The 13,400-nt window shown below is 36.8% G+C and overlaps 1 protein-coding gene across 1 annotated transcript; it reads left to right on the top strand.

Annotated features, from left to right (window-relative positions):
• The first annotated feature begins 5,171 nt into the window (after positions 1–5,171).
• Positions 5,172–6,680, top strand: LOC145779671 (kelch-like protein 25). Its single transcript, XM_082591310.1, has one exon. It carries the CDS (start codon positions 5,172–5,174, stop codon positions 6,678–6,680), a length of 1,509 nt encoding a protein of 502 aa, XP_082447436.1.
• Positions 6,681–13,400: the final 6,720 nt, after the last annotated feature.

Here is a 13,400-nt window from a genome sequence, read left to right as displayed (position 1 = left end):
GTTAGATGCACCATATAAACGTAGAATTCTATTGGCTGTGTTCAACCATCTTGAGTGGTTCATCATACCTGGACTCCAAGATGCGAAATGAGTTGATATATCTACAATTTTCACTGCTCTGTGCATGTGTAGAAGATATTTTTGGTCAGTGCTGAGGTCATTTTCATCAATTTCAATCTCTGGTGCAGGAACTGCTTTATATTTTACAACATCTAGTTGTTTGACGGTGGCTAGCTGCTTTATAATGGGCCCAGTGAAGCTATCAGGTCTGCTAGTATTGCCATATCTTTTAGAAGATGTCTAAGAGGCAATTCATTACTATGGAGTAGGCATATTAACCATTGAAGTGGCTTTTGGAAATGATCTTCCAGGAGCTTTATCACGATGCCCTTTTTGACCTGTGTTTATTGCGGTTCCATCGCATCCAATTGCCATTACATTATCGTAGCTAATTTTATTGGATCCAAGATATTCAAGAATCCGGTAGCTATTGACACATTAGATCAGTTGGCTGCAGTAAAATGACCAATGAAATGATAACTTGGCTCCTCAAGTAAAGTAATGTGTTCTTCAACTGCGAAATGTTTTCGAAGTCCCTCAGCAATTTCATTTTGTTTAATGGTTTAATCTATTCGGCCATCAAAATATATGCTTTGCAAATTTATGCACATGATAGGCCTACTTTCCATTTGAGTTGTAAACCTCTTTTTTTCTCGCTCTTGTCACTGAGCTTTTATCTATGACTGATTGAGATTCGCTATCCGTTACAACTCCCGCATCTTGTAGAAATAATGAAGCAATAAGTGCTGCAGACATATCTGAAATACCAGTACGATCGCATGATTCAGCAAATACTTTAGTGCAAATACTTTAGTGTAAATCCAAAATAATTTACAAAAGATTAGGCCTACCTAACAATAATGTCGATTGCTTGTGCTGTACTTTTATATTTGTAGATATTAACAGCAAACGCAATACTCCATAGCCAACACGACACGTCGCAAAAGGGGATGAGAGCTTCATCAACACCATCAAGATATCATCATCTACCAGCTCATCCACTCCATCACCCACCAGGACAAGAAACACTGACAAACTGGATCTCAAACCTCAATCGTCTTAGGCTACTGTGTGATGTGCAGTCTTACCATAGAAAGAGCTCAACACCTGCTCTCCTGGGCCACATCGAAACGGGCTTTTGCCTGAGGATGGGTTTCTTTTATGTCCGGTTTTCTTTCTCCATCCTATTATTATTATTATGACTGCTCATCCACATCAATATTGGAACTGGCAAATTCAATCCACAACACTTTTCATTAGACTGTCATTCATTACTACATGTGTGCTTTTTGCTTTTGTTTTATTTTTTGCTATTTGTTTTTTGGGTTTTGTGGCCGTGCTAACTACTGATATATAGCCTACTACATGATTTTCCATTCAGGCACGTTTTAAACCTTTCAAGGTTTTGCCGCCTTTTCCCGTTCATTAACGTGCTGGTAGGTCTATATCGATTTTGTAGTTAGTATCTTTTTCGTCCCGGACGCGTTAATGACGAAAAATAAAATGATTGATTGGATTGATTGAAATACTACTAAACTGGAAGTAACCTTGTTTTTTCGAGGCAAAACTGGGTTGATAATCAAAATCTTCGCAGCGTTCTTCATTGGATGACAAAGTTTCTGAGCTTGAATAAGTTAAAGGTGTTTTAACCAAAGCGCTACTAGTGCCTGCTCCTGGGTCTTCACGTAAAGAACGGAATTGTTCTGATCTTGAGACTCTCCTCAGGAAACTTTTAAAATTAGATTTTGTGGCCGATTTATCATGTTTATCAATCACCCTTATGCGAGTTGTTCTTTGATCAAGAAGGAACTGTTGTTCTGTAACAGGGACACGATTTTCCTGCGGGCAAGTACATTGCAGAAAATTGGAACACTTAGGCTACAACAACCGATTTCAAATATTTTTACTTTGCAGATTCTTTAATTTGGTCCAAATTTTACTGAAATTTAGGCCCACCTCTAGAATTTGACTTCAAAAGGTTATTCATTTTTTTTTTGTAACTCTTTATCATAAATATGTACTGATGTTCGTACCTCATTCGTATCATCCTGCAAAGTTAATGGACAGAACATAAATGAGCGTACAGCGTTAACACCATCTCGCTCTTTTGCGACAAGTTTGTTTATTGAGCAATAACAAAATAGCATCTCAAATTGGTGAAAATTCAGCATTTTGGTCGTCGATGCGGGGGCAGTAAACCTTAAGCTTCGAACATGCCTTTACATACGAAAATTCTGGGTACATTCCACTTACAATTTATAACTAGCCAGTAGAAAAATTATAAAAAAAAATTATGTTAAGACGGAAAGTGTAATTTCCCTTTTTTTTTTTTTCAAAAAATTGAATGTTTGACCCCCCTGCGGGGGCAGAAGATGCACCCCCAAACTGATGAAATTTTGCACACGTAATTTTTTCATGCATGTGCCACTTTTTATGACTAGCCGTTTTTGAATTTCGAAAAAAAGTTAAATACGGCCCACCCTAATGCCCAACAGGCTGTTCTCGTTCTTTTTTTTTTGACATCAGATAGCGTGTAAATGCTTCTGAGATAAATCAACATCGATAATGCCTTCAGTTAAGCATTAAAAGTATTTCTGAAGCGTGTTCTTTGACCTCCCACTTGGCGTCTGCGGCGTTCTTCGCACATCAGTCGTTTGGAATGGGATGGTTTGGCATCCGGTGGACGTGGCCTGCCCATCTTGTTTGTGCCTTCTTTACGATGGTAAAAATGCTGGGCATGTTTGCTCTACTCAGAACTTCGGTGTCTAGAACATTGTCCTGCCACGGTACAATATCTTGAGAAGATTTTTGTTTTGTCAGACAACATAAAATACGACTGAAAAGAACTACTAAATAATAAAAACAGCTACTTTAAACCGAACATTTTTCTTGTTTGAATAAAATGACCAGGAAAATTTCCTTGCGGTGCAAATTTGGGTCGTCATCCACAAGTTAACAGTGTAAGCCAGGAAACATTGGTTTAAAAGTTAAGTTGTAAGTTTTTTTATTTCCCAAAATCAAAGTCTTGTTGCGTAATGAGAACATTTAGGAACAAGTAACCTAAGATGACACATTGGCTACACAGAATCTTCAACTCAATGAAAAGCGCATTGGTTCCTTTGTCGTCGTTTATTGCTGTACGCTCCTATTGTTTGTTTGATAACAACATTCAGATTTTTATCATTACAAATGCAAAATAAAGCTTCTTGCTGACGGAAAAATCACTTTCTTTAATTAACATATTACAGTAAACCTTCTCCCGTGTGGCATTCCAAACACAATTGTTACATATAGGCTACTTGTCAGGCGAGGACTAGTCAGAGCTACTTGTCAGGCGAGGACTAGTCAGCTACTTGTCAGGCGAGGACTAGTCAGAGCTACTTGTCAGGCGAGGACTAGACAAAAAGGTTTATTTAGAAAAAGACTAATTTCTAGCTTGGCTCAAATCTATGCTTAAAAAGACAAAAATTAAACTGTAATCTGTAAAAGATTGAAGGATAGTTACCAGCTCAAAGACCAAAACTTAAAAATTATTCTTTAATAACTAAAATAACTCTTGATGTAAGTGATTCAGAACCATTCGATACTATTAATGACATCATTGTCGTCGTTCGTATGAAAAAAAGGTTATTTGCTCTTTGGATTGATTCACTGTCAGGTTCGACCTTCAGAAAATCATTGTACTTGAGCTGACATTCTTGATGTAAGTGATTCACAATCATTCGATAATATTACAATTTTGGTAAAGAGGTCACTTTCTTCAACCACAGACATATACAACCAAGCAACCACACGGCATTTAACATAATCGATTAAAATTGAACAGAAACTATAAGCTACAAACGTTTTCGGCCATACACACGTTAGCCCTTATCAAGTAACAAAAAATAACTGCTTATCATAACTACAAAGAAAATGAATAACTGATCTAAACACTGAATTGAAAAACGAAATGCAAAATGAAACGGCAGAACATAGGAGAAAGGCACATCACATGGCGTTTAAATTACACCAGGCAAAGACGCATCATATGACGTATCAAGAAAAGACGTTGAGTAAATAAGAATGTTCTTTAGAATGTTCTTTGGATGTTCTTATTTACTCAACGTCTTTTCTTGATACGTCATATGATGCGTCTTTGCCTGGTGTAATTTAAACGCCATGTGATGTGCCTTTCTCCTATGTTCTGCCGTTTCATTTTGCATTTCGTTTTTCAATTCAGTGTTTAGATCAGTTATTCATTTTCTTTGTAGTTATGATAAGCAGTTATTTTTTGTTACTTGATAAGGGCTAACGTGTGTATGGCCGAAAACGTTTGTAGCTTATAGTTTATGTTCAATTTTAATCGATAATATTAATATTATATTATTTATTTGCCTCAGACAAAGCTGTCCATATTCAAAACAAAACAACGAAATAATACACAAACTGCAAATGCACAAAGGTCACAGAGAGGCACTTTGGATGTTGTCAGTTTAAGAGCTTACTAAATAGACTATCTACTGTTACAAGTTTACATACAATGGTAGTGTTACAAGTTAGAAGAATTGAAAGTATTCAGAACGATAAAAACAATCAGATGACATCAGGTCTGATGTAAAGCGATTTGAGGAGTGAATGCAACGGTTGATAAACAAAACCATGTTTTTTCTCAATTTATTTTTATTTATTTATTTGTATCAGACAAGAATGCCCATATTTGAATAACGAAAGAAACAGCACAAAGAAAGTATGAAAATAAAAGGCATACAAACAGCAGCAACGCAAAAGCATTCAAAATGAAATTACGAGCTCATTTTGATCAACCAACCAGTAAAATTTAACGTTATCAAACGATGAATACCCGGTATTGATATCTTTGAGCCATGGCAGCCACCAAGACTAGGTAACACGAGGTAATGACATCATTAATGATGAAGTCACACAAAAGCCGAATATTTATTGTAGCAAAAATATAAATTAAGTGACTAATGTGTAGATTCGACATTACAACAATGTTTGTAGAAAATTTCTAAAATTGTATAATCTGCAAGTTAATTTTACGATTTACATGTAGACTTTTTAATTCATTGTTTGAAATAATTATTTAGTGTAAACTAATTTCATTCAAAATGGCATTTAGTGTCAAAGATAGAACGAATATAAAAGAAGTTTCCAGAAAAAGAAAAACAACCGCTAATCTACTTCATTACGCTCAAACAAACAAAGATTTGGGATTTTTCAACGATGTCCACATTTACGCCGGGAATCACAACTTCGAAGCCAACCGAATGGTGTTATCTTGTTATTCCAAGTTCTTTGAAAGCTTGTTCAAAGCTCAAAAGAATAGTAAATATCAGGAATCTGTGCAGATTGAAAACATGGATGGCCCATCAATAAAGAGTATCATCGATTTCATTTATTCTGGCAACATCAAAATTAACCAGAACAACGTTTGTAATTTGTTATATGCGTCACATGTCTTGGAAATTGATGACGTCAAACAATTTTGCTTCGATTTTTTCACTGAAGCTATAACACCAGATAATTCTTTTGTCATTCTTGGCATAGCTAATTATTACGAAAACAATTCATTGAAAACTCAAGCTGTTGATGTTATTAATAAAAACTTTAATCAAGCTTCAACATCTGTTGAGTTTAAAGAGTTGACTAAAGATGAATTGGAAACATTCATCAAAGAGCAAGAGGAAAATAATACAGCGATGACATCTCTCTACAATGCTGTGGTTGGTTGGATCAAGCACGATCAACAAAATCGTGTTCACAACTTTCCTGATTTGTTGCAGCTCATCAAACTTGATCAACTTCCATCTGAGTTTTGGGAAAATGTTGTGAAAACTGAAGACATGGTTGTGAACAACGTAACTTGTTCAAACATGTTGTTGAATGCATTGACTCATCACATGAAACAATTGAGGTTGGAAAAGCATGACAGTGGTATCAGGATATTGAGTGTGGGTGGTAAAAAGACCTTGACCAAAGTTATTGAAGTTTACAGTTGTTTGAATGAATGTGTAAAGAATTATCCTGATCTTCCAGATGGTCTATGTGCTGGCTGCTCTATGAAGTTGAATGATTATTTGTATCACGTTGGAGGACGAAGATCTGAAGACAAATCAACTTCAACTGTTTGGCGAATGAATTTAACTGAGCAAGAATTGAAATGGAAGAAAGTGAAGTCAATGAACAAGAAAAGGTCTGTAATGGGAGGAACTGTGTTTAATGGCAATCTTGTTGTTGTTGGTGGGCCAGCACCAGGGGAATTGTATTCACCAGTTTTGAATTCATGGCAAGACTTACCTCCATTGCAACAAAAGAGAAAAAGTAATGCACTTGTAGCTTGCAAGGATCGCTTGTATGCCATCGGTGGGGGTTGTGGTAATGAACGATTCTCATCTGTCGAATGTTTGCAAAGTGGTGAAACAAAATGGACGAACATCAAACCAATGAAAACTCCACGACGATGGTTGGCAGCTGTCTGCTGCGAAGGTTTCATATATGCAATCGGTGGAAAATCTGGGGATAGTAATGATACTCGACTGAATAGTGTTGAAAGATACGATCCATCAAGTGATGAGTGGAGTTACGTCAGTGGGATGAACTTTCAACAAAGTTCTTGATCAGCTTGTGTTTTGAAAGGAAGAATATTTGTAGTTGGAGGAATCGATGAAAAAGGAAATGTGGTAAAAGAAATTGAATGTTATGATCTAGTGCTTGATATCTGGAATGTTATTGACAAAATCGAAGATGAACTATGTTGTCATTCACTTGTAGTAGTTTGAATGTATGACTTTTGTGCGAACAATTCATGACCAGTTATTGAAATTTTGTTTTCCAACATTTCTCAACTTCAGTTTGATCTCTATTCAGGGTTAATGACGTCATATGAATTTTTAATCATATTTCATTGTTTCCTTTGGTATCAATGTTGAATATTTTATGGAAAGTTAAGTCTCTTATGATTCAGTACGTGCTGCGAGTGCTTTTTCAGTGCGTTAGTCTTGCATGTACTACTCTTCTTTCAAAGCAGTTGCGAATTGTCTAATGCCCACCAAATTTTAAACCCTTTGTTTACCGAAAAAAAATGTAAGTTTTACTATTGCGATCCTATGGACCCCAATTATTAAACTACTTGTTTTGGACAAAAAAAATCAGCTCCAATGATGAAATTAAAGCTCAACAGGAAAGGACGTAGCAGATTTCAAAGCCTATAACTTACAAACGCTGCAGAAAAACCAAAACTGTACGAAATACGAACTAGTCATACAGTAGCCCATTAACCAGGGGTTCCCAACCTGTGGTACGCGTACCATTAGTGGTACTCGAGTAGCTGCCATTGTTTTCACAAAAACCTGGTTTCACAACTTTATATTTTGTTTATCTGGTTTTATTTACAAAAAAAAAAAAAAAATTCCCGAAACCTATTCGTGTTGTTTCGTATCATTACAATCTTCAAAATACAGGTCATGTCAATTGCCAACAAGGAACACAGTTGCTTTGAAAACCCTACAACGCTGTGGGACAGTGGGCGTTAATTATGTCAAATGATTGCTCTTAATAGATATCATCTACTGTTTTATAGCTTAATCTACAAATAGCGTTGAATAATGTTAGTTGCATGCTAAAAATAGATCGGAATAAAATGTTCAATTACGGTTGCAATTACAAGGAATGTTAACCAATAAACTTCTGGCTCAGTATGGCCTCTTCATATTCACCGCTAGCTTACCATGCTGTTCCACAGCTACTGATTTTCCCTTCCACGTGGGAATGCGAGCAGGAATTTTCAGTCATGATGAACATCAAGTCAAAAAATCAAAACCGACTAGGAGCGCCCGGAAATGACTTTCGATGCGCTGTTAGCAAATTTACACCGCGCATCGACCAATTGGTGGACAGTAAACAAAAACAAAAATCTCATTAAATTTAGTTGTTGGGCTTTAGACCTTTAGTGTTATTTTAGTAGGCCAAAATTATTCTTCTGAATAAAATATGATTCAATCAAATTAGTTGTTTTGCAAGAAGTGGTACGCTTGGCAGTACAGAACGTCCAAGTGGTACCAGATCGTAAAAAGGTTGGGGACCCCTCCATAAGCAAACCAAGCTGATACGGAATTGATCTATTCTCGAGAAATGGTCAAACTATTGAGAGATTTGGCTAAAGAAACGCATATTAGGCCTCCATGATAGTTCACAATTAAGAAAGATTGTGAGTTTATTTATTGTCACATTGATTGCAAATGATTTGCGAATGTTCTTGGCAAACGTTGAATTTGCAAGTATAGTACAGCATTGTGTGCATTTTCGATCTTTGTGTCTTTCTCAAAGATAGCATTTAGCCTTCTTTGATTTTGGCGTATTATCTTCAGCAGCTGTTGCATTTATGTTGTTGCAAAGTTAGATGTCTTGCTGATGTTGAAGTCGAAGCTGATATTTCAGCAAGCTCTTTTTCTAGTTAGATCAAAAATTTTCTTCTCTTTTATGTTGATTGCTGCGCTGTTATTTTTGCCTTGCAACTGTTGCCATTTAACAAAAGCATTGAAAGCAGTGACCGATCATGATGTGAAATGTCATACAATAATTGTAAATGTATGACATATTATTAACTAAGCGTAAGTAAACTGGGTAATGCAATTGTAGCTTACAAAGATTACTTTCACAATCAATATGCGAAGCCTCGCGACAGGCCCATAAACATCATGTGTCTTGACCAAGCGTACTCTTTTAATTGTATAATTCTTACGAAATGTTATTATCGGTTACTGTCCTATAGTGACCTTTGGTTGCAAATCCTTATTATGTGACGTATTTCTAAAAGGTTCTGCATACGTGCAAGTCTAGAAGTTTCTCGGGTTTGAACGAACAATTTGTGAGGTTGTGGTTGACGTCACAAAGATGTTTACGTGTAGTAAAACTTGACCAGAACAATGCGTTCTTATGACGTAACATTATCGTACTTTCTCGAAGTTACTAGACAAAACAAGCCGGCTATAAATAGTGACGTAATTTGCGTAATTGATATAGTAATAGATGTACGGATTATAGTGAGATTATTGTTGATTGAAAGTTGCATTGAAGTTGAAGTTATTGAATACGATTAGATGAGAGTTGTGTTATTATATAAAGTTGTTATCGCGATTAGAGTTGCATGAGAAGCTGTGAGTTAAGTCGATTAGATTAAAGTCGATTAAGAGTTGCAAGCGTTGGAATCTATTGCTATTCTCTGTTACTTTAATTAGCCTATTATTTGTTGGAAGTGTTGAGCACTTCGTTAAAGTCCTTCAAGAATGTTCATTTATCGACCATCTATTGCTTTTTGTTGATATTCCATTAAACTACGTCATTAATCTTTCCCAAGTCTCTTTCCTGGTAAAAGATAGAAAGAACAGTGTTACGGACAATTTTCATATCAAACGTCATATAAAATCGTTCAGGTCTACTGAATCTTAGCGTATTACGTAATGGGATATTTCTAAAAAATGAGCAGATTGCAGAATCGTTGCAAGACCTGTAAAAACTTGCAGCTGCAGCATAACATTACATCATCGTTAAATCTTTAATTACTTGAGCAGGTGTGGCCCAGGCTTGAACAGGTGTAAGCCAAAACTTGAACAGGTGCTTGAATGGCTTATCATTGCTTATCATTATTGCGTCACAGTGACTGCTTAAGTGCGTTTGAAATATCGTAATTTATTCTCGTCATTTTAAAGTTGTTGCTTGAAGAAGTTGGTCGCAAATTTAACTGTTTTGCTTAGTGCTTGCCAGCTGGAAAAAATTTCCGTTTTTTATCCAAGTAATTTGCATTGTAGTGACAAGTTTAGTGGTGTATCGCATTGCATCCCAATTTCGACAGCCAGTAGGCTATTTTTTACAGAAATACAATTCTCGAATAGACGTTTCCAGAAGAGTGTTTCTTTCGGTCATTACATACAGACGAACGGATCCGAGAATCTTATGTTACAATTTTCCCACGAAGAGATTATGGTTGACCGCTGTGACCAAACAGTGACAACTACTTGGTGGATTGATAGGATTGGCTGGAGAAAAATATAAAAACACGTCGTACGTTGTATGAGACAGTGAAACTTACCAGGCTGTGCGTAGTGAAGTAGGCTGTGCGTAGTGAAGTAGGCTGTGCGTAGTGAAGTTGGCTGTGCGTAGTGAAGTAGGCTGTGCGTAGTAAAGTATGCTGTGCGTAGTAAAGTATGCTGTGCGTAGTAAAGTATGCTGTGCGTAGTGAAGTTGGCTGTGCGTAGTAAAGTAGGCTGTGCATAAAAAATATTTTAATATGAATATAATGTGACTTTGTAAATAAATACTTTTTGAAAATGATTTTTGTAGCAAGAAGCAGCTTTCGCAGGATAATGAATTGTTGTGAAATCAAATCAAAGCACAGATCTACTCGGATTATTGTAAAGTCATATAGCCCACAACACAAACAAAACAAGCAATCACTTCTATTAACATCATTCTGAATAAACATTTTAGTTGACGTCATGAAATTGTGTAGTCATCATGATCATGTACTCTACCGAAGCATTGGAACGGTCAATGTGTGGTCTTAATCGAGTTCGCATATTTTACAAAAAAATTTAACAGTTTGTGCAGTTATTTTGGACCTTTTTATTGCTGCAAAAGCCTACTGGTAGGCTATAAGTGACGCGTGATATTCAGATCAGTGCCGGTCTTTGGGGTGTGCAAACCGTGCGATCGCACAGGGCCCGCAAATTAGGGGGCCCGCAATTTACTCAGAAAATGCAGTAATTTTGTCATTTCCAATGGAAAAATTCAACAAGTGAATTCAACAAAGGAATTAGCAACAAGAAAGACTCAATGGGTGCAACCTATTTCGTCCCCTGAAAAGATCGAGAAAAAAAAACAACATGGCCGAAGTTGCTGATCGGAGTTGCCGCAAACATTTCAAATTTCTCTCGATCTTTTCAGGGGACGAAATTTGATTTTGTTAACTCCGATTTCAGGGTACGAAATCGGGGTACGAATTTTTCAGGGAACGAAATAGGTTGCATCTAGACTCAACATAGCTTTATTTCCAAAAAACGCCCAAGAATGCATGATCTTATTCTTTTGCTATGCCACTGGACAGCACCATTTTACAGTAGGATAATATTCATACCCAAATTTTGAACATGCTCTCAAAATGCCCCAAATTCAAAGTAATATTTCAAAATTTTCTGGGGGAGGCCCCCCAGACCCCCCGCTGCTGGGTGTCAGGCTTCGCCGCCGACCGTCAAACCACCCCCTCCCCTTTCAAAATAGGCCTCCCCAGCTACGCTACTGAGTTGAATCATTGTCATTGGGGCCCGCAAATCATATTCCGCACAGGGCCCGAAATACCCTAAGACCGGCACTGATTCAGATGTTCAATATAAATAACACCTTTCGTCTTTGAAGATAACCAACAAATCTGAATTAAGCATGAGTATGTGGGTTGGCGTGCAAAGATGCGAAGATGACTGATAGGAGCGTATCTGTGTATTGAAGCTTCTGCTGCAACATCGACACGAAAAGGATGTCTAACTAGAATTCTTGAAGATTCCGGCCATGCGCTGTTTTTTTTTTTTTTTTTGGACATCAGATTGCGTGTAAACGTTTGTGCGATAAATCAACATCGCTAGAAGATGACTTTGTGGAAGCTTTTGAAGTATTTTTGAAGAGTTTTTTTTTTGACCTCCCACTTGGCGTCTGCGGCGTTCTTCTCACATCAGTTGTTTTGGAATGTAGCCTAATGGTTTGGCATCCGGTGGACGTGGCGTGCCCATCTAGTTTGTGCTTTTTTTGCAATGGTGAAAGTACTGGGCATGTTCGCTTTACTGAGAACTTCGGTGTCCAAAACTTTGCCTTGCCATGACACAATATCTTAAGAAGATTTTTGTTTTGTCAGACAACATGAAATACGACTGAAAGGAACTAGCCTACCATTATAATAAAAACACCTACTTTAAACCGAATATTCTTCTTGTTTGAAAGAAAATGACCCGGAAATTTTTATACGGTGCAAATTTGGGTCGTCATCCATAAGTTAACAGTAAACAAGGAGACATTTGTTTAACACTTTGATCCTCAAAAGGAGGCCAGATCTGGCCCCCCCTCACATTTCCTTTAATTACTTGAAGCAGAGTAATGCCATGCACTTGTTTTTTCTTGCCTTTATCTAAAATTGCAAGGCGGATCTGATAATATAAAGTTTGATAGCAAAAGTTGTGTAGTTTGATTTTAAATTCAAGATTTTGGTGAATTTTTGCTGTTTTTGGCAGATATTTGGCAAAGCATGAAATCGATTTCTTTACGCTTACAAACGATAAGCTCATAATTGCTCCGTGAATCAACATGCGCAAGGAGAGAGACTATCGCGGAGTTATGCATTGTTTTGTTTGACCTAAATTTGTCCAAACATGCCCAAACATTTCTTGTGCTATAATATATACCATCCAGTGAGCACGCAGTTGTTTATAAAAAGAATATATTCTATCTTTTATTTTTAGCCACTCGAGAAATAGTAATCCACCACCAAATCGCGGAGTTTTCCATTATTGTTTTGGTTGACCTAAATTTGTTCCGAGCTGATGGCTAGAGCAGTCCAGTCAGAAAATTACTTCTTTTTTATATTGATTCAACGTCTCAAGACGTGAAACCAATATAAAACAGAAATGATTTTCTTATTGGGTGGACAATAGATCATTTTACTCCTTTTTCACAGCATTGCATTGAAAAATCGTACAAAGCCCAAGCATTTATTGTGCTATAATATACCAGCCAGTGAGCACGCAGTTGTTTATAAAAAAGAATACATTTTATCTTTTATTTTTAGCCACTCGAGAAATAGTAATCCACCACCAAATCGCGGAGTTTTCCATTATTGTTTTGTTTGACCTAAATTTGTCCCGAGCTGATGGCCGGAGCAGTCCAGTCAGAAAATCACTTCTTTCTTATATTGATTCAACGTCTCAAGACGTGAAACCAATATAAAACACAAACGATTTTCTAATTGGGTGGACAATAGACCATTTTACTCCTTTTCCACAGCATTGCATCGAAAAATCGCACAATGCCCAAACATTTCTTGTGCTATAATATTCCAGCCAGTGAGCACGCAGTTGCTCATCAAAAAGAATACGTTCTATCTTTTATTTTTAGCGACTCGAGAAATAGTCACCCACTACCAAATGTTCACATAGGCTATAAATTATTGAAAGCAGTAGAAGTTCGATCCAACAAATATCCATTGGTGTATACAATACGTTACTGTACGAAAGACATGTAAAACCAATAGGCTATGAATCAAAATTCTATGAAATGAGCAAAAATTGCCGTAAATGTGC

Source organism: Aplidium turbinatum, chromosome 11 (genome assembly GCF_918807975.1).
Source record: "Aplidium turbinatum chromosome 11, kaAplTurb1.1, whole genome shotgun sequence".
NCBI lineage: Eukaryota > Metazoa > Chordata > Ascidiacea > Aplousobranchia > Polyclinidae > Aplidium > Aplidium turbinatum.
Note: the sequence above shows the minus strand (reverse complement) of the source record. Positions and strands in the feature narration are given on the sequence as shown.